Below are 22415 nucleotides of genomic sequence, written 5' to 3' on the forward strand. Positions count from 1 at the left end.
ATGACCGGCAGGAGAGGAAAAACATCCAGACCAGCCCTTATCCCTGACCCTAATTCTCATCAGTTAGAGCCCGAATTCCTGCCCTTGCCCTGCAGATTCTGATGGGCACTCAGGACCCAAGGCTGGGGAGTCTGGCTTATTCCTAAGCCTGGAGGATGGAGGGTGGTGAGTTCCAGCCAAGTTCTCCAAATGCCCCCCATGACCCTCAGGACCACCAGGGCCTGGCCTGGCCATGAGTCAGCTCAGCTCCATTTGGCTTGGAAATTCCCCTTGGGTCTGGGCAGATCCAAGGTGAAGGTTCAGGAAGTCCTAGCACAGGTGACATCAGTGCTCAGGGCTGGCCAGGTCTATAGACCTCCCAGGTCTATAACTGGAAGGAAAGGCAGGAGAAGGCAAGGCTTTGTCAACTGCTGGCACTTGTGTGGCAGCGATGTGGGAAGGAAGCACAGCAGTCTGGCACTGCAGGGGTGTCCTGGTTCCTTGTGGCCCAGGAGCATAACGGCGTGGCTCTGATCTCTGCTGTGTCCCTGGGGCCTGGCCCAGGGATGACAGATATTTAGTGGATGGATGTGTGGCCCCAAACCTTCAGTCAGTCTCCTCTCCCTCTCCAGTTTACCTGGACCCCTCCCTGTGCCCTCTCCCCCTTCGATGCTCACCCTTGCCCTAGCTGCGTCTCCGCTGGTGCTCTAAATCCTCCCTAGCTCCCCATTGCCTTGGGGACAAAGCCAGTTTGAGTCCCCTCCAAGGTGGGGTCAGGGGCTGCGGAGGGGGACATCCTGATGGTCCTTACCCCTCCCACACCTCTTCTCTCCAGTTCAAACCACCTGTCTCCCTATTGGCCTTCGATGGAAAGAAATTTTTTTTTTTTTTTTTTTTTTTTTTTGCTTTTTAGCACTGTACCCATGGCATATGGAGGTTCCCAGGCTAGGGGTCGAATTGAAGCTGTAGCCACCGGCCTATACCACAGCCACAGCAACACGGGACCTGAGCCAAATCTGTGACCTACACCACAGCTCACGGCAACGCCGGATCTTTAACCCACCGAGCGAGGCCAGGGATTGAACCCGTAACCTCATGAATCCTAGTCAGGTTCTTCGTTAACCACTGAAGCATGAAGGGAACTCCGGAAAGAAATTCTAAGTTTGGCTCCTTTAGCTTTGGGCCAGCAGCTCAGCCTCCTCCAGGCTATCTTGCTACCAAATGAGTTTCGGAGATGTGGTCTCTTGGCCTCACTCTGTCTAGTGGCAGATTGAGTGACCTCCAGCTGCACCCTGACTAGCACTCCATTGCTCCATAACCTTCAACAGCTCCCTAGTGCCCCCCAGATAAAGGCCTCGCCCTAGTTTTGTGGGCCCCCCATCCCACCCTCCCCATCCCAGCTTCATTGTGCTTGCAGCCTCTACCTCCCCTCCCCACCTCATCCCCAGGGCTCTTCTGGGCCTTTGCATGTGCTGGACCCTCTCCCTGACAGTTCTTCTCCTCTGGGCTTGATGGGTGGATTGCTGATGTTTCTTCCCCTCCCACATGTTCCCCAATGTTAGGACCCAGCCTCAAACCAGCCTGGGCTGGGGGGGTGCTTAGTTAGGGTGTGACATTTAACCCCTCCAGCTCTGGTGTCCTAGCTTCAGTGCAGAGGCGGGAAGCCTGTCTGGGGCGGATCTCAAACCCGTTGGACAAGTTTGCTGCTCCCTGAAGTCACCCTGGCTCAGAGGCAGCCCTGGCAGGGCCTGGCACCATCCTGCTCTGGGCTCAGGCCGGGCAGGAGGGAGCCGTAGGGCCCTGGAACCAGCCAGCCAGCGCCGCCTGAGGACATCTCGGCGCAAGCGGCAGGTGGGCCAGGGCACAGGTGGGTGTAGAGGCTGGACTGGGTGGCGTTGCCACTGGTGGGAACAGGGACTAGAGGATGGGACAGAGCAAGGGACCTGGGGACAGCGACAGAAAGAAGGAGCAGGAAAGATGGACGATGAAGAGAGAAGCGCGGGGTGGGGGGGTGGGGGCACAGACATGGCATGTGGGACCTGGGCTGCTTCTGCCTCAGTTTCCTCTACCGCGCCTCGGCGAAGGCCTGACTGAGGCTTGGGAAGGAGAGAAAAGCGGGGGGCCGGAGCAAGGATGGGAAAAGAAGGGGGGAGGGGGACGGGGGGAGGAGGCGGGAACTGAGCCGGCGCGGGAGGGGGGCAGGGGGGAAGTGGGTGTGGAAAGGAGAAGTGGTGAGGGACCCCGGCCCAGTGGCGCCCGCCCGCTCGGGAGGGAGGAGGCGCTCCTCAACTGGGAACGCCGGGGCTTTCCAGAATGTGGAGAAACAGGAAGTGGCTAGTCCCTGCCCCCAGCCAACTGGGCCAGGCTGGGCCCACCTGCCCCGCCCCACCTGCTCGGTCACCACGAGCTCCTCCTCCCTGGGCGGGCCTAGCCCGACTCCCTCCCAGGAGGGAAACTGAGGCTGGGCGTGGGGGCGGGGAGGGGGGGCTCCCCACTGAGGGTTAGCCCAAGAATCTCATCATCTCCCAGGGAGGGCCCCAGGGACCTGACCTTCGTCCATCTCAAGTTTTCCGCTGTTGCAAATAATGACCCGCACCGTGGGCTCGCCTGTGTGTTAGGTCCCAGCATCACTCCGGTTTAGCGGGCAGGAACACTGAGGCTCGGAGCGAGTGGGCCCCTCGCCCAGCCTTCTCCTGGCTCAGCTCTGGGGCCCTATTTCTATCTGGGGTCGCCCAACGTCGGGTTGCTTCATTTCACCAAGAAAACCACAGGACTCCCATCCCAGTTAGATGTGAATTTCAGATATCAGGAGGCTGCTTCTTTGGTATATCTCAAACATTGTACGGGTTATGCTTGCACTAAACAGTTATTCTTCGTGTATTTGAAATTCAAATGTAACTGAATTTTGTCTGTGACCCTACTTCCTCCAGCCTGGTAACAGTGCCTGGGGGACACTTGGGGGGTGTCCTTGTATGGGATGAGGGCAGAGGGAGGGTGTGAAGAGGAGGCTCCAAACAGCTTCTTCTGATAGGGCCCTGGACTTCTGTGAGCCCTGTCTTCACCAGACCAGGAGGAGCCTTAGGCACTTCTGACCACTGAATGTTCACTTAGGTAACCCCATGTTTCAGATGTTCACCTGGAAATATTCACAATGGCTAAATACTAGGCACTGTTTACAGAACTACCTAGTAGGTGGCTACTATTATTAACGTGGGTGGGGAGGCTGAAGCACAGACAGGCTAAGTCACTTTCCAGGAGTCACACAGCACCCAAGGCCAGGCCTTGAGCTCCAGAGCTACATCCCTTCTGCTCTCTCAGGCTATCTCTTGCAATTCCCTGGAAATCCCCACATCTGACTAATTCCCTAGACATCCCCAGCCTTGGCAATTCTTCCATGCTGAGATGGCTGGACCCACCCTGGCCTGGGCAAACTGCCGCCATTTCAAGCAGAGTTACCCGTAGAGATCTCGTGGTTTCCTGAGGTGGACGTGGTGGAGGTCGAATCCACGCCTCCCCGCTGTTTGCTCTCTGACCTGGGCCGGCTGAGGAACAGTTCTGTGCCTCGGTTTCTCCACCAGCAAAATGCAGGTAACATGAGTCCCATCCTCACAGGACCACGGTGGGAGCAGGGTCATCTTCCTGGGCATGTGACTTGGGGATCTCGCCCAGGCCTGGCGTTCGGGGGGGCTGTGCTCATCTTAATCCCCTGCGGTTCCTGCCTTGGAGTTCTTAATACTTTTTGAACAAGGGCCCTACAATTTCATTTTTCACTGGCCCTGCGAATTGTGTGGCTGGTCCTGTGTGAGACGAAATGGGAAAATGCCACCGGACTCTATTTCCCCAAGTCAGCTTATTCACCCTTTCGAATCTGAAGTGTCTATTGCTCAAATTAAAGTTTCTCATTAGCTATAAAAAATAGTTCCAGGAGTTCCCATCGTGGCTCAGCGGTAAACGAACCCGACCAGTATCCATGAGGACCCGAGCTCGATCCGTGGCCTCACTCAGTGAGTTAAGGATCTGGTGTTGCCGTGAGCTGTGATGTAGGTCACAGCTGTGGCTCAGATCCTGGAATGCTGTGGCTGCAGCTTCGATTCAACCCCTAGCCTGGAAACCTCCATATGCCGCGGGTACAGCCCTAAAAAGATTAAAAAAAACAAAAACAAAAAATTTCAAAGTCAAAGCTACAACCTGATTGCTGAAAACTATGCATGCCAAAGTGAAGCTCACTCTGGATAAATTACTTCTCTCTGGGTCTCGGTTTCCCCATCAGCTTCCTTGTGCTTATGGGTTTGGATGTGGGGGGCCCTTGGCCTGAATTTTTAGGGCAAACAGGTTTAAACATACTCATCTCCTTTACCAGACCACGCTTTTTTTTTTTTTTTCTTTTTAGGGCCACACCTACAGCATATGGAGGTTCCCAGGCTAGGGATTGAACCAGAGCTGTAGCTGCCAGCCTACACCACAGCCACAGCATCGTAGGATCTGAGCTGCCTCTGTGACCTACACCACAGCTCATGGCAACACCAGATCCTTAACCCACTGAGTGAGGCCAGGGGTCGAACCTGCATCCTCACAGATACTAGTCAGATTCATTTCCACTGTGTCACAACAGGAACTCCCTGAACAGCTTTTAATTTGCCCTTCCTAAGGTGTTCCCCCTGCCCCGGTCTGGCAAACTCATACTTGAACTTCAAAGCCCCAGCTTCAATACCCCCCTACCCTTACTCTCCATGATGCCCTAGGAAGAGATTTTATCCCTCCCTGGGCCCTAGGCCTGATCTTGGAGATGGGAGTGTCTGGTCCTGCCTGTTTCCCCTAGCTGGGGGTTTCCTGAAGGCAAGGATGAGAACCAAGTTCTTTCTGGAGCCCCAGATATGTTCAGCTCAAGGCTATGGACATAGCAGCATCCGTAAAAGTTCACTGATAGACAAGGAAGTGGAGAGGTGATCTCTATAGCCAAGGGGTTGGACTGGGTATAGGAGGCCTTTGGCTGGTGGTGAGGTGGGTCCAGGGACATGATGGCAGTTACTTCATTGCTGAACACTCTGCTGGGGAGGGGGTAGTGTCTCCTGCACTAGCTCTGCTTGAACAGCCAGACCTATCCCTTGATGGGTCCAGTGGGCTCAAGTCACAGGAACACAGCTTGTCTGTGCCAGGGCTAAGTCCCACCCTCTTCCTGGCAGTGAGGCAAATCCCGGCATCATTTGCATCAGGCCCCTGGAAACCCTAATGGGGAGAGAGCCAGCAGGGGAGCCACCCATATCCCCATGGCCCTACCTGGAAGGACCCTGTGTTTTCTCTGGGTGGCCCCTGGGGCTTACCAGATTCCAGGTACCAGGCTCTGTGTTGGGGGCTGGGCGTCCCAGAACTCCTATTCCAGGGTGGAAACAGATTAATGAACAAATAACTATTGGTGGGAAGTCAGTAAAGGGAGGGAGCATCTAGGGGACCCTGACTCTTTCACATGGTTGCCAGCATGTCCCTGACGAGGAGCTTCACAGCCAAGATCTTCGGGATACAAGAACCCCAGTGGCTGAAAGGTCTGGGTCAAAGTGCACCAGGGGAGGGCACAGTCGGGCAAAGAAAGGCTTGCAGGTGGGAATGGTTCCATCCTACCCTCATGCTGCAGAGGAGAGAACTGAGGCTCATAAGGGTAAACCACAATCCAGGGTAGCAACAGGAGTTGGTTTGTACAGGACCCAGCGTTCGCGGAGTCTGAGCCGCGGCAGAAGGGTCGGCCTCAAGGGGGCTCAGTGGCCACGGTTGGAGGGACAGCCCCGCCAGACCCCGCCCACAACCCGCCTACCAGAGACCCCGCCCCGCGGCATGACCGGAAGTGCGCGGGGCCCCCAAGATGGCGCTCGAAACCCGGAAGTGAGCGCGGTCGCGGCGAAGCTCAGAGAAACGGAGGCGCCGCGGGCTCCGCGCCCTGCCGGACCCGAGTCCGAGGTGAGGCGCGCCCGGTCCCACCCCCAGCCCGCCCGCGCCGCCCCCGCCCTGCCGAGCCACGCTCCCCGACCCGCGTGGGCCCTGGCTCCTGGCGGCCGCCCGCGTCCGGGGCCGGGGGTTCCGGGGTTCCGGCGCTCCGGGGCCGCGGGCAGGGGGAGGCGGCGGCGGGTCTCTGCCCTCCTCCGCCACCCCCTGACCCCGCCCTCCGCGAAGACCTCCGACCCCACCCTTAGCCGTGACCCTGGGTCCGGGTCCTTCGCCTCTGAACTCTAACCCCGCCCTCCTCGGCGACCCCCGACCCTGCGCTGCTGTAGCTCCTGCCCGATACGCTTTCGCGTGAACCCTGACCTACGGCGGCACCCCAACCTTTTCTCCTCGCCCTCCTCGGTGATTCCCTGACCCTTCCCTTCTTGGCGACCCCCTATCCCACGCTTCTTGGTGATCCCCGGACTTTACTTCTTTGGTGACCCTTGACCCCGCACTTCCTTGTGACTCTCCAGCATTTCGTGACCCCCTCCTGACTGCTCCTCCGTCATTCACTGACCCCTCTCTTGTGACTCTCAACCTCCACTGACCTTAGCTCCTCTCTTTCTGGGTGATCTCTGACCTGCTGCTGCTGGATTTCTGCCCTTCCTTCTCAGTGTCCCCTCTCCCAGGACCCCTCCTGACCTGGCTTCTCTGCCCTCCGGCTCCTGTTCCTGGTGTTTCCACAGGAGGGATCCTGTGGCTTTGGGATTGGGGGCCTTTTAGGTATTAGCTGACCTGACTGAGCATGTTGGGGTGGGAGGGTCTCCTGGAACTGGCACTGGAAATGCCCAGAGGACAGGCTGGGGGAGGTGGTGGGCAGAGGTTGCCCCCACCTTAGATAGGCAGAGAGCTGTAGTGGGTGGAGGAGCAGCCTGTGTGGGTGGACTGCGAAGGTGAGGCCAGGTAGCCAGGTGCACCCTGAGCCCTGGCAGGGACTGACCCAGTCTGGGGAGCAGAGGTGTGGACAGCCAGGCAGCAGTGTATCCTAGTACCACTCAGTGTACTAATGTTCTGAAAAGGAAAAAAGAACTGAGTGTGTGAAGTGTGTCTGCCTCCCACTTCTGCTTCCCAGAATGTGCCTTGGTCCTGCCTGCCCTTAAAGTCCTTTCTGCCCATCCACTGCCTGGCCTGGCCAGCTTTGGTGCTGTTTGCACCCAGTACAGGCCTGGAAGCAGCCTGGGATGAAGCTTGATGGCATTGGGGGGGGGGGTGAGCATTCCACGTTGCAGTGAGGGGGCTGGTATTGGAGTTTGCACATAGAACAGGCCTGGAAGTGGCCTGGGATAAAGCTTGCTGGCATTTTGGGTGGTGGTGGTGAGTGTTCCACGTTGTGGCTGGGGGCTGGTGTTGGCCTGGCTTTAGTGGAGAACCTTCTTACCTACTGCCAGACCTGGTAATCCAACCTGGAGCCCAACATAGTAGGTCTGTTCCTGTAGGAAAGGTTCAAGGAAAATGGGGCTGGGCCTTGGGGGCTGCAGGCCTGGGAGCGAAGAAAAGCCATCTGTCAGATGTGAGACTCCAGAGAAGTCCAAGGTTGGCCTCAGTCAGTAGATGTGAGGCCCTGCCCTTGCTCTGGGCTGGACCTGACCCTGCATTTCATGTTCCCTGCCCTGGGGCCTGCTTGTCCCACTGGAGGGGGCAGCTATGCTGTCAGTGAGACTTGTGAGGAGAGAAATAGCCAAGCACCCATTTCCTTGAGGCCGAGACCTGAGGTCCTTGGGCAGCCTGGAGAAGCTCCTGCAAGCTCAGCCATACCTTTTCTTCCAAGCACCCTGGATTTTCCCAGGGGAGGCCCCATAGCTGGGCGATGGCTGCCCAGAGCTGGCTGCTTGGGCCCCTTGGTGAGTGGGCCAGGGAAGGGCAGGACGGGCGGCAGTCCCAGGTTACCCCATGGCAGGGGAGACACAGCACAGACCCTGCCAGGTACAACGTGCTGTCCCCAGGGACAGCCAGTATGGGGACCTGGGGACAGCATTCTGGAATTCTGGAGGGCGTGGGCTCTTTGTTTGACTCTGAGCTTCTGAGCAGATGTCTGCTCACACCTGCCTGGAGCTGGACCCGCCGTGTGTGTGTGTGTGTGTGTGTGTGTGTGTGTGTGTGTGTGTGTGTGTGTGTGTGTAAGTGTGTTGGGGGAGATGTTTCTTCTTTGGAGGGGGGCTGGCGGAGGCCTAGGGCCCAGATGTGGAGCCTGATTTGTAGGGGAGTCTGCAGGGTGGAGCGTAGAAGAGGCAGTTGGCTTTGAAGTTGGGGCGGGATGAGGCCACAGGTATGCAGCCAAGGCCAGCGCTCTCTAGCTCGGGGGTTACTGAGGCTGGACCCCCATGGCTTGCAGGCCTGGCCCCCACTGGGGACAGGACCAGCCTGGGCTGACCCAGCTCGGTTCTAGCAAAGTCTCAGATACCCCTCCAGCAGGGGCCAGGCCGGAAACGCTGACCCAGCACAGGGCTCTGGCTGCGTGAGTGAGCTGGGCCGGGAATAAAGAGGCAACTGTGTCCAGTCCCCAGAGGCTGCCTCCCTCCCAGGACGGCCTCCGCCTGTTGAAGCTTTTACGGCCACTGACGGGGGCGGGGATCTGCTTGTTCCCTATGTGGGGGTCATGTCATTGAGAGCAGAGTGGGGAGACAGCCCCCCATGATGCTAGCGCAGTTCCAGGGTGCATGTGTGTCTGTGTGGACACATGGCGGTGTGTGTGTGCGTGTGTGTGCGCGTGCACACGCGCACGCGCACGCACACATGTTTCACGGATACACATGTACAGCAGTGCACGTCCATGTGAGGGCGTGCATGACAGTGTGTGCATATGTCATGTGTGAGTGTTGCATGCATGTGTGTGCAAGTGTCTTGTGTGTGCATGCAGGTGAGTGTGTGTATCTGTGCGTGCGTGCACGTGTGTGTGTGTCTTATGCAGGCTTGGAGCATTTCCAGCCCCTTTTTCTGCAGCCAAGGGCTGTGTGGTTGGATGCTGGTGTAACCAGGAGCGAGGTCACTCAGACCCGGTCCAGGCCTGGCCTGCCCTTGCTTGCCCACTGTCTCCCTGTGTGTGCAGCCTGAGTACTTCTGTGGGCTCCTCTCCCCTGAGTGAAACCCCTGTTCCTGTCCCTCAGAGCTACCCTCTTCCCTGCTGCTGGGTCAATCCCACATGGGCAGCCTCCATGGGGCTGGATAGGAAGCAAACTTCCTTTATCATCCTGCCTAGTGACAGCCACCAGCTTCTCTCACTGGGGCATGTAGCTGCCCTGCCCTCAGGTGGGAGCCCGCCCGAGAAGTTTTTGATGCTCTGGGCTTGCCTGGCCCCCTGTGGAGGCAGCGCTAAGACCTGCTAAGACCTGGACAGCCCTTGAGAACGTGAAGCTCAGTGAGAGAAGTAGACACAGAAGGATACACAGTGTGAGATTCCATTTATGTGAAACGTCCAGAACAGGCACATCTACAGACAGAGATGGATTAGAGGCTGTCAGGGGCTGGGGAGGAGGTGGAGGCAAGTGCTGATGGGAGTGAGGTTTCTTTTGGGGGTGATGGAATGTTCTGAAATTAGAGGTGATGGTTGTACAATTCTGGGAATGTACTAAAGACCGCTAAATTGTACACTTTAAATGAGTGAAGTGTGTGGCCTGTGAATCACTTCTCCATAGAACAAAGAAGTATTTAAGAAAAAGAGAAAGCAGGACTTGGCCTCTGCTCACAGGTACCCATGTGCTGCGGCCTGGGGGGGGCTATCTTTCTCCTCTCAGTCCCATGAGGGGGGACAAGGTGCCGTCTCCCCACTTTATGCAGGGTCAAAGAGTCTCCCTTGGCAGCCCCCAGGCCCTGGCTCTGCCCTGACTGCAGGAAGTGGGGCTGAGGGGAGTCACCCAGTAAGTCAGCTCTGCGCTCCCCCTGTGCTGCCTGGGAGCCTCCAGGGCACAGCTAGCAGAGACACTACCCAGGGGAAGGCTTTGAATTTGGCCCCTATTATGTCCCCCAGTGCCCCCCTGGGTTCTCACAGCTGGGCATCTGCCCCACCCTCCTGGGTTCCCAGGGCAACTGCGCTAACTGCACTGTCCAGTCCGGGGCAGGTGCCTCCATCCAATTGGTCTCCATCCCCATTGGAGCACATCCCCAAGTGAAACCGAAAGAGGCCTCTCTGGCAGTCCTTCCAGGCTCGCAGCTGGTGCAGAGAGTGGTGCCACATTCCGGAAGACAGGCGTCTGGCATTTCCCGGGAGTCAGTTTCAGAGTCGCAGCACTGGGGTCAAAGGCTGACACAGGAAGCAGCAGTGGGATGGAGGAGGGAGGGAGCGGTCTGACTGTGGACCCGCAGTAAGCATTTATGCCCTGACTCACTGCTGGGATGGGGCAAAAGTTCCCCTCAGAGATGGCCCAGAGGTGCCAGGCGTGGGTGTCCCACAGCACGTGAGGTAAGTTGAGGAAAGGCTGGTCCAGGAGCTGGGACAGGGTGTGTACATATGAGGGGCAGGGGTGTTCTGCCCTGGAAGCTGCAGAGTGGGGATATGGGCGCCCCCCTCTGGCTGGGGTGGTGCAGGGTGTGGGAGCCTCTCCTGGTGTCCATGTGAGCCAGCCAGGGCATTAAGGGAGTTTGCATCAGATTCCGGCCCTCCAGGAGCTCAGCCCACTGTTTTGGGGGTAGGACTCGGGGTAAGTGGGCCCCCAGCTAGGTTTCGGGGGCTGTCGGGATGGCCCTGGTTGGGGGGTTTGGGGTGTAACCCTCAGCAGTGAAAGTGCCCCAGGCTGGGACAGAGTTGGGGTGCAGCTCTGGGAGGGCAGAGGCTGCCACCCCCCAACTTCAGACCTGCCACTCCTCTTGCAAAACCAGCCTGTCTGGAAGCCCTACTGCATTCCAGGAATCCAGCAGCCTCCTCCCAAGAGGGGGCCACCAGGGGCTTCACCACCTCCAGGCACCTCCAAGGGGCAGGGTCGGTGTTTCCAGTACCTGTTACTGTGCACAGGGCGAGACTAGCCCTGCTACCCTCCTGTCCCCTCATGGGCTGCATCCTAGTTGGCTTCTGGGGTCAGCTCAGTAACTGCCCCAGGGACACCCCCGTCCTGGTCCTGAGCCCTGTAGATAGGTCACTTCACACACAAAGGGACTTGGCAGTTGGGGTTAAATTAGGGACCCTGAAATGGTGATTGCCCTGGATTCCACCAAGGACCCAGTGTCCTCCAGAGGTCCTTATAAGCAGGGGACTTTTCTTCATGGGAGGCTGAAGGGAACTGAGTTAGAGCTCCGGGGGCCTCCAGGTATTACCTCTGAAGATGGGGGCACCCCCCCGCCCCGGCTCTGCCAACAAGATCAGCACCACACCAAGCCTTGGGAGACCCAGAGCCAAGGCCCGTGTGCTCACCTGGACTTCTGATCTATGGGCTTAGGACAGGGTCCGAGTCTGTGGTTATTCCTCTAGACGGAAGGAGAAGCAGATCCAGGCCCCATTGTGGGTCTTAGGGCCCCTGTTTCTGGGATTTGGGAGTATCCTCCCTCTTCCCAGTTTGTCACCTTCCTCCCTTAGCATCAGGGTGCCCTTTGGCACGGGCAAAGGTCTCTTATGATGTTCTTGGCACCAGACTGGACCAAAGGAGCCAAATGGTGTTGCTTGCTGGTCGGACCACCTCCCTGGGACTAGTGCAACCCAGCTGCGGGCAGCACCAGCTGCTGTCTCACTCAGAGCTCGCCAGGGAGCTGGGAAGAGATGCCTGGGTGCCAAGGGGCCTGAGGCATGCCTGTCACCAAGCGGCAAGAGCCAGGAGGGTCAGACTCTTCTCCCTACAGACTCTGGACAGACTAGGGCACATCAGTGTCAAAGGACTGGAAAGTTGGGCTTGCTGGGATTTGGCTTAACATCTTTTCAGGGGAAGAAGATCTGGGGGTCAGAGGAGACCGCATGCTCAGTGTATCTAAAGCCTTTTAAAGACTGAATAAGCACAAGCCCTGAGGAGGCTCTTCCTGGAGGAGGATGCTCTTGTGAAGATGCCTGCCACTGTGGGCAGCTGCTCCACACCTGTCCATGAGGACACATTTAAAGGTTCACCAGCTGCACGGGTGGGCCGAGAGGCATAGCAGCCAGAACGCCATCCCTGCCAGTGTGCTCTCCCTTGGTAAGATTGGACTGCACCTGGGAGTGGGGACCAGGGGTTGGGGGTCACCGAGCCCCAGACTCCTGGTCCCCATTCCCTGCTGGGCCCTGGGGTAGGTAGTAAAGGCTGTGTGTGCCAAGCTGTGCCCTCGGGGTTGGCGGGGGCGCTCACCGGCCTCCCAAGGCTGTGGGAGGGTGGTGTGGTTATAGATTCAGCTCTGCCTTGGGTGTGTGAGCTGCGTAAAGTGCCACCTCGTCATCAATTTGAGCATCTGGAACCAGCTGTCCTGGCCCACAGGCCAAATCGAATCGGTGCCTCCAGGACTCAGCCTGAGAGTTTCCTTTTCTGCATAAACATTCATTTCAGCAAACATCACTCTGTCGCCTGGGCCAGGGTGAGTTCTGCTTGCCCAGGCGCAGTTTCTCCTGATGGCTAGTGTCTGTCCTCAGGAATGGCGCCTGCACCATCCAACCTCCTGGAGTAGCAGCACCTTCCCGGGGCTGGCATCCAGGGTCACTGTGTGTGTGCCCTGTGGCAGGCCCTCCATGTGGGCTGGCTCGGCTGCTCTTGCTCCTGGGGTCAGGTTGGGGTGACGTGCTATGCGGTTGCCCTCCCTCCAGGGCCTCCCCCGTTCAACCTCAGGTTGACTGTGATGGCCTGGCTCTGATGTTGTGGCCCCACCACAGGGAGGGAGGGGGCTTCGTGTCCCAGCAGGCCGGGAGGTCTTGCAAGAGACACCCTCTCCCTGTCCCAGACAGAGAGGCTCCGTGTCCTGCTTGCCTGGCATGTCACTGGGGCCAGGCCCTCCCTGTCTTTGGCATCCCAGAGTGGCTGTGTTCCACATGCCCCTGGGAACCCTGTGCAGGTCCTAGGTCACATCCTTGGTGCCGGCCCCACTGGTCAGCAGTGCTCCTGGCTCCAGGGGTCACAGGGATTCGAGCCGAGTGTCAGGGTGGCTCCAACTGGGGCTTACCACCCCCTTCCATCTAGTGTCCCTGGGCTGCCATCAGGGCTGACCACACACTCGGCTTAAACCACAGAGCTTCATTCTCTCATGGTTATGGAGGCAGATGACTGAGATCCAGGTGTTCCAGGGCCATGCTCCTTCCAGAGGCTCCAGGGGAGGGTGCCTCCTGCCTATTCAAGCTTCTGAGGCCCAGGTGACCCTCAGCCTCTGTCTCAGTCTTCACATGGCCTCTCCTCCTTGTGTCTGTGTGTGTTTCCCCAAAGACACCAATCTTTGGGAGTTCCCATCATGGCTCAGTGGTTAATGAAACTGACTAGCATCCATGAGGACGCGGGTTCAATCCCTGGCTTTGCTCAGTGGTTAAGGATCCAGTGTTGCCAAGAGCTGTGGTGTAGGTCGCAGAAGCGGCTCTGATCCCTCGTTGCTGTGGCTGTGGCTGTGGCTTAGGCCAGTGGCTACAGCTCCGATTAGACACCTACCCTAGGATTCTCCATATGCTGCGGGTATGGCCCTAAAAAGACAAAAAAAAAAAGACACCAGTCTTTGCCTTAGGGCCACCTTGCTGCAGTCCAACCCCATCTTAACTAGTTTCACCCCTCTGAAGACCCTGTTTCTGAGGGAAGACCCCTGCCCAGGCTCCTGGTGGGCATGAGCTTGGGGGACACCAGCCTCTCAAGTCTCCCTCCTCTGTCTCACCACTTTCCCCTTGCACTGGGCCCTCTCTCCAAATTCCCAACCCCCCTCAGCTGGCTCTGTGTCCCTGTGTGTCCCACTGAGCACTTGGCCTCAGTGGACTGTTGGGGAGGAAGGGCTCCTGAGGCTTTCTTTGGGGCCCCCCCTTTTCAGCCCACCTACCACTCATGGAGGTGACTGTCCAGGGACACATGGCCCCCAGGGTTCCTGACCAAGCTGAACTATGCCAGCAAGCCCAGACAGTGTGTTCTGAGGGGCTTAGGGGACTGAGCCAGCAGAGCTCACTGTCATCCTAGGGTAAGACCCGGCAGCCTGCTCTGGGGTCACTGGCCAGGGCGACAGGGCAAAGTGGTCTCAGCCAAGAGGTGGGGGTTAGCCTCTCCTAGATCTGGCCTTTTCCCACGCCCTGCCCCCCCATGTCCCCATCGTCCTATCTGAGCCACCGATTCCTTGATCTTTCTCTTTTACAATGACTCATTCACAACTTGATCTCAAGAGGAAATCCTGCAACACAAAGCAAGGCCCCTCCCCTGAGAGCACCTTGTGGGCACCACGCCGCATGCGACTAACATCTGAAAATACATGGAGCTCTAGCCCTGAGACCCCACCTGGTGGGGCTGATCCTGGGCGGCTAGAAGCCCTAGGACATGGCATGTTCACCCTCTGGAGCTCTGGGACTGGCAACAGGGTACTGAGTCTAGGGCTGTGGGGCAGGGCTGGGGGGGGCTGCTCCGCAGAGATTGGAAGGATTCAAGGGGCTATGTTTGGGGGCTGCACCAGTGTGGTGTTGGGGGGCTGTGGGGGAACAGGGGGCTGGAGGCTGTGGAGGTGGGGGCAGGGAGATGCTGTTGGGCCCTATGGGGGTGGGGGTGGGGGTGGGCCCAGTGTGCCCACCTCAGCCCCTGACAGCTGCTCTCTGGATGTGCCTGTTCTGAATGTTTCCCATCCATGGAATCCCACACTGTGCGTCCTTCTGCATCTGCTTCTCTCACTGAGCATCGTTGTCTCAAGGTCTGTCCACGTGGTAGAAGTGTTGGTGCTTCTCTCCTCTTCATGGCTGAGTGATGCTCCCGCGTGTGGGAGACATGTGTGTTTCCATGGGGATTGTTCCCACCTTTTGCTGTGGATGTGTGTGTGCAGGTTTTTGTGGGAATGTGTATCTGTTTCTCCTGGGTAGATGGCTGGGAGCGGAGTTGCTGGATCTGTGGTGACCGCTTCACCTTCAGACTGCCAACCTTGGGGCTGTACCACTTTGCACTCCCACCTGCACAACCCTGCCCTGGTCCAGATTCCTGGTGCCCAGGGGCCACCTTGACTCGAGGCCACATCGCTCCCCTCCCCACACTCCTGATCCAGGGCCAGGTGTCAACACCCTGCTCAGTCAGACCCTGGGGCCCCTGAGGCAGATTCTCCGCCTCTTTGAACAGATAGGGACCCCCCCCCCCAAGTCACACATACCTTACCCCCGTCAAGTCTGCGGCTTCCCCTTCAGAGGCAAACCTTTCTCTGGAGGCACGTGATGCCCTGGATGGCAGGTGACAGTGTGGTGCCCAAGCCTTCTGGGGCTGCCAGTCAGAACAGGTTCTATGGGGCCATGCAGGCCTGGCCTGATGCAGGTGGGGGAGTCCCTGGGGAGCTGACCATGGTGTCCCATCCCAGGCCATTTGGCGTGAGCTTGGATGGTGCTTCCTAAGTGAGCAACCTCTGAGGCCTTGAAGCTGAGAGGTGCCCAGGAGTGGGAAGAGGTTGGCTTCGCTGGGTTTCTGGCTGCTAATAGAGGGACACCAGGAGTTCCCTGGTGGCGTAGCGGTTGAGGACCTGGCATTGTCACTGCCATCACTCAGGTCACTGCTGTGGTGTGGGTTCACTCCTTGGCTCAGGAACTTCCACTATGCTGCAGTAGGGTCAAGAAAAAGAGAGAAGGATGCTGTGGCAGCAGGGGTGCCGACGGGGTTTAGTGGGGCTCTTGGCTGGGGGACACGTCCCTTGCACTTGGTACAGACAAGGGGCGGTGGTCAACCCCAGGACAGAGTGAGCTGAGCTGTCAGCCCTCTGAGCCTTCTCTCTCAAATAAAGGTGGTTCCCACCTGCCTGCTCTCCCTGATGTGGGGGCTGACCCCTCGTGGGGGTTCCCCTGAATAGAAGAGCCTCCTGGGGTCTCCACAAAGGCAGCAGTCACTTAGTGGCTCTGATTGCAGAGGCTCTGGGCTCTGCTGAGTGCCTGATGAGCCTTGTGCACGTACCTGAACAACCTATCCTCCAGGTGAGCAGACTGAGGTGCAGAGGAGCTCAGGCCCTGGGTTGTTGGAGGTTATCCGACCCTTGGACAGAGCTGGGGTTGGACCGTCTGCCTGACCAAGACTTTGGGTCAGAGGAGAGCCGTGTCTCTGTGTCTTGGGTCCTGCCCGGTGTGGCTGTGGCGGGGGGGTGGGCTGGGGGCAGTGGCGTCCTGCTGGTAGCTTGGCAGCCCGAGCTCAGAGGCATGAGCAGAGCAGGGCACCCGCAGCTGTGGCTCCAGCTCCTGCAGCCGCCCCGAAGGGCTGGGCACACCGTGGCCCAAGCCCTGGTCTTGCCCCTCTGGGCCGCGTGGTGAGGCATGGAGGCGGCCAGGGCCCGCGCAGGCAGCCCTCCCCGCCCCCTCGGGATTGCACAAGCTGCCCGCATGCGGCCGTGATTACTGGAAGTCCTGAGGATTTCTTCACTCAGGGCTTGGCTGGGAGTGGCAGCCGCCTCCCCTTCCTGCCTCCCTGGGTGATTAATGTCCTGGGGCCGCAGCCTGAGGGGCGCTCAGCCAGTCTGGGGTCCCTGCTGTGGTGGCAGGCTAGAGGGTCTGGGGGACCTCATTCCCAGGCTCCAGGCCTGTGGGAGTGGGGGGATCGTGGGGGCCAGGGCTGGTCCCTGCAGCTTTTCTTGGCTGGGTGTCTGCCCTCATTCTCAGCTGGGGCCCTGTGCGATCTTAGCCCCAACCCAGTGTGGGGGGACTTGATAGACCCTCAGCTTGAGCAGGCTTGATGCGGCTGCAGAGGGATGGGGAGGGCTCTGCCCCCTGTGGGCACCCCCAGTTCAGATATCCCTCCCAGCCAGACTAGTTGGAGCACAGGTTGGATGGGCGGCACTCACACTGGGCTCCCAGGCTCTAGGCCCTCTTTATGGGTAGGGAGGGCAGCTCCAGGGCCTGAGAACAAGGGGAGGGGTTGGAGGGGTGCTGGGCAGGGTTGGCCCTGGCCACATGTAAGGGGCTGCCCTCATCCTGGAGGTCCTGGCCCCAGTGTTCCCAGGAAGGGCAGTCAGCAGGGCTTCCTGTGACTTGGGATGTCATCGCCGGGGGGGTGGGGCACCCTGGCAGCTGAAGGATAACCCCCTCCCCAGTTGTAGAGGTGCTGGAAACCAGGAGGGCACCCTGGCAGCACTGTGGAGTTGGGGAGCCTCAACTTGCACCCCCTGCATAGGTCAGGGGACATCCCCTAGTGTCCCACAACCCCCACTGCTCTCCCTCTGCGTGAGCCTGGCCAAGCTACCATCAGGGTCCAAGGGCAACCTCAGGATGTGCATGTCTTTTTCCAGGTCATGATGCCGCCGCCTCGGAGCAAGAAGCCCAGATAGATGCCCCTGCGGCCCGGGTTGTGGAGCCCCCCAATGCTGGTAGTGGGGCCCACCATGGATGGGGAGTTCCCTCCACACGAGCCCCCGCCAGCTGGCAGTGTCCTGTACAGCCCGCCGCCCCTGCAGACCCCGCTGTGCGGGTCCGGCGTCCAGGTGAGTATCCAGGTGAGCCTGGCCCTCAGGGTCGGCCTCCTGGCCCCTTGGCTCCCCTCCTGATGCTTCTTGTGGAAATGGAGGCCCTTGGCTTTGCCAGGAGGACCCTCTGCAAAGTTTCTCTGTAAAGTTCCAAAGTTTCTTCTGCAGAGGCCTTGACTACCCTTGGGGACACACTGCTTTGGTAGCTGCCCTCACCTATGGGGCGTCAAGGGCTGGGACCGCCCAGGCAGGTCACACTCCATGCTTGTCCTTCTGCTTCAGCACCCATTCTTCTTAATTCATAAGACTTTATTTCTTAGGCAGTTTTAGGTTGATAGGAAAATTGCACAGAAAGTTCCCACATACCTCTCCCTTCCCTGGTCTCCCTGTTGGTGAGGGTGTTCCATCACAGCTGTGATCCAGTGTCACTAAGGGCCACAGTGACAGTCAGTTCAGTCTTTTTTTCTTCTTTTTTTGTGACTTAGATTGCAGCTACGGTAACACCAGATCCTTTTTTTTTTTTTTTTAGGGCCGCACCTGCAGCGTATGGAAGTTCCCAGGCTAGGGGTGGGGTCAGAGCTGCAGCTGCCTGCCTACACCACAGCCACAGCCACGCCAGATCTGAGCCAAGTCTGCGACCTACCACAGCTCACAGCAACATTGGATCCTTAACCCCCTGAGCAAGGGATTGAACCCACATCCTCAAGGATTCTAGTCAGATTCTTAACCTGCTTAGCCACAATGGGAACTCCATGCCAGACCCTTTAATCCGCTGTGCTGGGCCAGGGGATTGAACCTGCGTCCCAGTGCTGCAGAGATGCAGCTGATCCCTTCGCGCCAGAGCAGGAACTCCTTGGTTCACTCTTGGGTGTTGTCTGGGTTTTGACACATGTCAGAGGACACATCCCCACTTTTAGAGCTTCATACAGCGTCATGTCAAAGCCCTAAACCCCTTGCCCTCTGCCTCTTCATCCCCTCCCCCCACCCCCGCACCACCCATCGGCCATCTCCAGAGCGCTGCCTCTTCCAGAATGTCCTGCAACTGGGTCACAGCATGTGACCATTTCAGACCGGCTTTTTTTCTCAGTCATGTGCATCTGAGGCTCCTCCGTGACTTTTCCAGGCTTCATAGCTCATTTCTCTTTAGCACCAAATAACATTTCATCTTCTGCACGTCCCAGTTTGTTCATGCACCCTCCTACTGAGGGGCAGCTTGTTGCTTTCGAGTTTTGACGACTGTGATGAAGGGCCATAAGTGATAAAGTGACCGCAAGGGCTGGGTGTCCTCACATCACAGATGGTAGCATAGGCCTCCCAAAGAGACAGGTTTGGAGTCCTCCATCAAGTCAGGCCAGGAGTGAAGTGGGGGGATCCTTGCAGAAAAGACAAAAGCTGAGTTTCTCTGTTGGGGATGAGTTTCTCGGTTGGGGAGACTGGAGCTGCCAGTCAGCCCGGAGAGCAGGTGGGGTGCGGGCGCCAGAGGGCAGTGTGCGGTGCAGCAGTAAAGCACCTGCTGGAATTGGGCCAAGGGAAGGCAGGTGGAAAAAGAGCGAGAGTCCAGTTTGGGTTTCAGAGAAGCTGGGTGGATCTCAGGGCCAAGCGATGCTCCAGACTGAAGGTCCAGAACTGGCAGAAAGTGCCCCAGACCCCAAATTGTAGCATCAAGAAAGGGGCAAGGAGGTGTGCACCCACCCAGATCTCACCCACTGCCTAGCTGTGCCCACATGGTACCCAAACGCAATGGGCCTGGCACCTCCACTGGCAAGGAAGCAAAAAGGGGTTAGAGCTGCAGACCTGCGCACCACCATGTGCCAGTCCAGCCGTCTCCTCTGCTCCCCTTCTTGCCGAAGCTGTTCCCACGTCCCTCCAAGCCTCCGCTGCCTAGCTGAGGCCTCCCTGAGCCATCCCACACGTGGCAGGAAGTGCACGCCTTCCCTGGGTGCTGTTTCGCCCCATTTCCTAGGCTTCAAGCACACGCTTGTCATTCTTAACAACGCCACAGGATCCCTTCTTCTCAGCATCCATAATTTGCTTAATTATTTCCCTATTGTTGGGCCTTGGGGCGCATCCAGTTTTCCGCTGCTATAAATAGCGCTGCTGTTTTCCTCCCCCTCCTGGATGAGTCCCCGGGGCTGTTTCTGGAATAGAATCCTGGGTCAGAGCAGCAGGCTCGGGCGGGTTTGCAGAGGATGGGCTACTTCTACAACATCCAGCTACAGTGACCCAGGAAGCTGGCCGAGGGCCAGAACAGTCTTCAGGGACCAGAGGGGCTCAGACACTGGCATCACGGGAGGGACATTTGGGCTGAGATAGGGACCCTGGTACAAGGGAGCTGCCATGTGGGGCTCTGAGCCCACTCAGGCAGTCAGAACAGAGCAGGCTTCCTGTGCTCTCCAAGGCCCAGCTCTGCACACAGCCTTTTCCTCTCTGGCCACCAGTGGTGGACTTGCTCCTCAGGCCACACTGGGTCTGGCCCAAGAGTGGCCAGCAGACTCTATAGGACCTGTAGGCCACGGAGGTCAGTGTGGATGCCATGCTCCTCTCCATGTCCTGGCTGAGGTGACCCAAGCTGGGGAGGAGGACCCCAGGGTGGAGCTGGCGCTGGGGCTGCCTGGCAGGGACATGCCCCTAGGGCTATCATTGTTGCCAAGCTGGCCAGATAGAGCAAATTAAAATACAGTCCAGGGAAACTTAAATCTTATATAAACGCAAATTTTTAGTAGGTATGTTCCACACAGTATTTACACTGAAATTTATTTTTTGCTTATCAGAAATTCCAACTTCACTGGGTGTCCTGTGTTTTATCTGGCACTCTCATTTTATCTGCCACCCTAGCGGGAGTGTCATCTTCCTTCATCAGTTTACACTGGCCTGGGAAGCTTTTGGCTAATCTCCCAGGGCCTGCTCCTCCCCTGGGGAGGGCCAGCCTCTCTGTCTCCAGGTGGGAAATCCCCAGGCAGACTCTGATTGGCTTGCTGGGGTAGAGGCTCATCTCTGGACCAATCAAGTCCCACAGGCCTGCCCTCTGAAGGCGGAGCCACTCCCTCTGGCTGCAAGTGTAAAATCCCAAGGAAGGCTCTGCTTGGCTGGCTCTGATGTACCAGCTCTGTGGGTTGGGGCTGGATGCATTGGCAGCCTTACCAGAGACTCACGCTGAGGGAGGAGGTTGGGGTGCTGTGTAGACAAAGCCACACGGGACCCCACCTCCCCACCTCCTCAGCATGAGGCCTTGAGCTCCTCAAGGGCCTGGGAGTCCCCTGGCCTGGGAGCTCCACCAGGGCACCCCAGGCCCAGTCTGGGCACAGGCAGAGAAGGTTGGTGAGCAAGTGGCTCCTTGGGCCTCCCCTCCCCAGCTGCCCACTTCTGGGCCCATAGCCCAAGCCCACTCCCTGGACCAGCCTGGGCAGGAGCCACCGCACCCTGAGCTGGTCTCCTCTGGTTCACCTTGAGCCTTAGGGCCTGCGCCAGTTGTAAGGTCTCACCACATCTCCTTCGCTCTGGTTCTCTGAGCTGGACTTGGGAATGGGGGCAGTGATGGGAGATGGGACTAGCTCCTCCCCTTTGCACAGTGGGGAGGGGCCCTAGGTGGGTTCTGGACCAGTACCAGGTCAGTGAGTCTTGGAGAGGAAGGGAGTGGCCTTCCCGAGGAGCAGGCCTTGTTTGGGCAGGGGCTAGAACAAGAGGGCATGGTGACTGAAGCCAGCAGGCCTTTCTCCAGTGACAGCTGCTGGCCTCCCTGATGGAGTCTCATGTGGCCCATTCAGAGGGGTGTGCATGTCCCCACCCCCACGCCGGTCCTGCCAAATGTTGCTCCTGCTGACTTCAGGCTTATCCTTCTGGCCACCCCCTGGCGCTTCCTAAGACAGGTCCCCCAGAACCCCTGCCTGTACCTCACTCTTGGACCAACCAGGCTTGGCCCCTGGGAGCTCTGAGAAGGCCAGACCCCACATCCTCCTGGGAGGGGTTGGGCTGCGAGGCTCTGGCTAGGCTAGGGGCCTGTCCATGGTGCTGGTGGGAGCCGCCTGCTCTTCTGAGAAGTCACCTGTCCCAGCAGGCTGCACATCTCCCTTGTGGGGGCCCAGCCCAGGAGGGACTCACACCATCTTGTTTTATATGGGGCCCCATCCTCCACTTTCCAGAATGGGCTTCCTGAGTCCTGCAGGGATTCTGGGGGCAGGGCCAGTCCAGAGTCACAGCCATGTTCACTGTCCCCTTCCCGCCCTATCTCCAGCGCTGCTGAAAGTGTCTTCACCACAGCCCCCCAGTGGGTTCTCCTGAGATGGGGAAACTGAGGCACGGGTGACCCAACTGGAAAGCCCCCGGGCAGGCTCTGGTCTCTGGTCCCCGCCCTAGTGCAGTGGGTGGTGGTGGTGGTGGGGAGAGCGGGGACTGGGATTGGGATGCCTGCCTCCTGCCCTCTCCGTGACACCTGCTACTTTGTTTCAGAACGCCATGCTGCACTACTCCTGGTGGAACACCTTCTCGCCCTCACCATACCCAGCCTTCTCCAGTGAAAGCCAGTAAGTGACTGCTCCCACGCCCCCGGTCCAAACCAGCCCTACTGCATCCTGCTGGGGAGCCACCCAACCCTCATGGGTTTCGCTCTGCCTTTCCATCCACAGTCATGGGTTAAACAAAACCAGAGGCTTGGTCAAGGAGCTTGAGCATCCCGCCAAGGGGGCATGGGCCAGGCCCTGGCCACACAGGGGCAGCTGAGACTGACCTGCTGTCTTCTCCCTTAGCAAGAACCCCCAGGGAAAAGGTCAGATTAGATGAGGGAGCCAGGGAGGGCTCCACTTCAAGGGTAAAAGGAGCCAGGATGGCAGCTTCCCTGTGGAGGGCATCAGTGCACTGGGTTTTGAAGGATAAGTAGGAGTTTGCCAGAGGGAGCAGGTCTGGAAGCAAGGCAAGGAATGGCCTGTGCAAAGGGCTTGGAAGCATGTGTGGCTGGAGCCTCAGAGTTTTCCAGGGGCACCATGTCCTGGGATGTGGGC

At 58.4% G+C, this 22415-nt stretch overlaps 1 protein-coding gene across 4 annotated transcripts in view; it reads left to right on the forward strand.

The window, feature by feature from the left end:
* The first annotated feature begins 1702 nt into the window (after positions 1-1702).
* The window catches only part of SBNO2 (strawberry notch homolog 2), a 49508-nt gene continuing 28795 nt past the window's right edge, over positions 1703-22415 (forward strand). For 2 of the 4 annotated variants that reach the window (XM_085013411.1, XM_085013415.1), the window contains exons 1-3: positions 1703-1846; positions 17248-17439; positions 21868-21941. In XM_085013411.1, coding sequence (XP_084869537.1) covers positions 17287-17439; positions 21868-21941 — 227 coding nt within the window. In that variant the 5' untranslated portion in view covers positions 1703-1846; positions 17248-17286. Of the gene's footprint in view, positions 1847-5812; positions 5929-17247; positions 17440-21867; positions 21942-22415 lie in introns of those variants that run through there. The other 2 variants (XM_085013410.1, XM_085013414.1) reach the window with 1 other exon arrangement.

This window comes from Sus scrofa, chromosome 2 (assembly GCF_054392235.1).
Source record: "Sus scrofa isolate SSC_HxYL_T2T_F1_AM1 chromosome 2, Sscrofa_HxYL_maternal_Yorkshire_Landrace_v2.0, whole genome shotgun sequence".
Lineage (NCBI taxonomy): Eukaryota > Metazoa > Chordata > Mammalia > Artiodactyla > Suidae > Sus > Sus scrofa.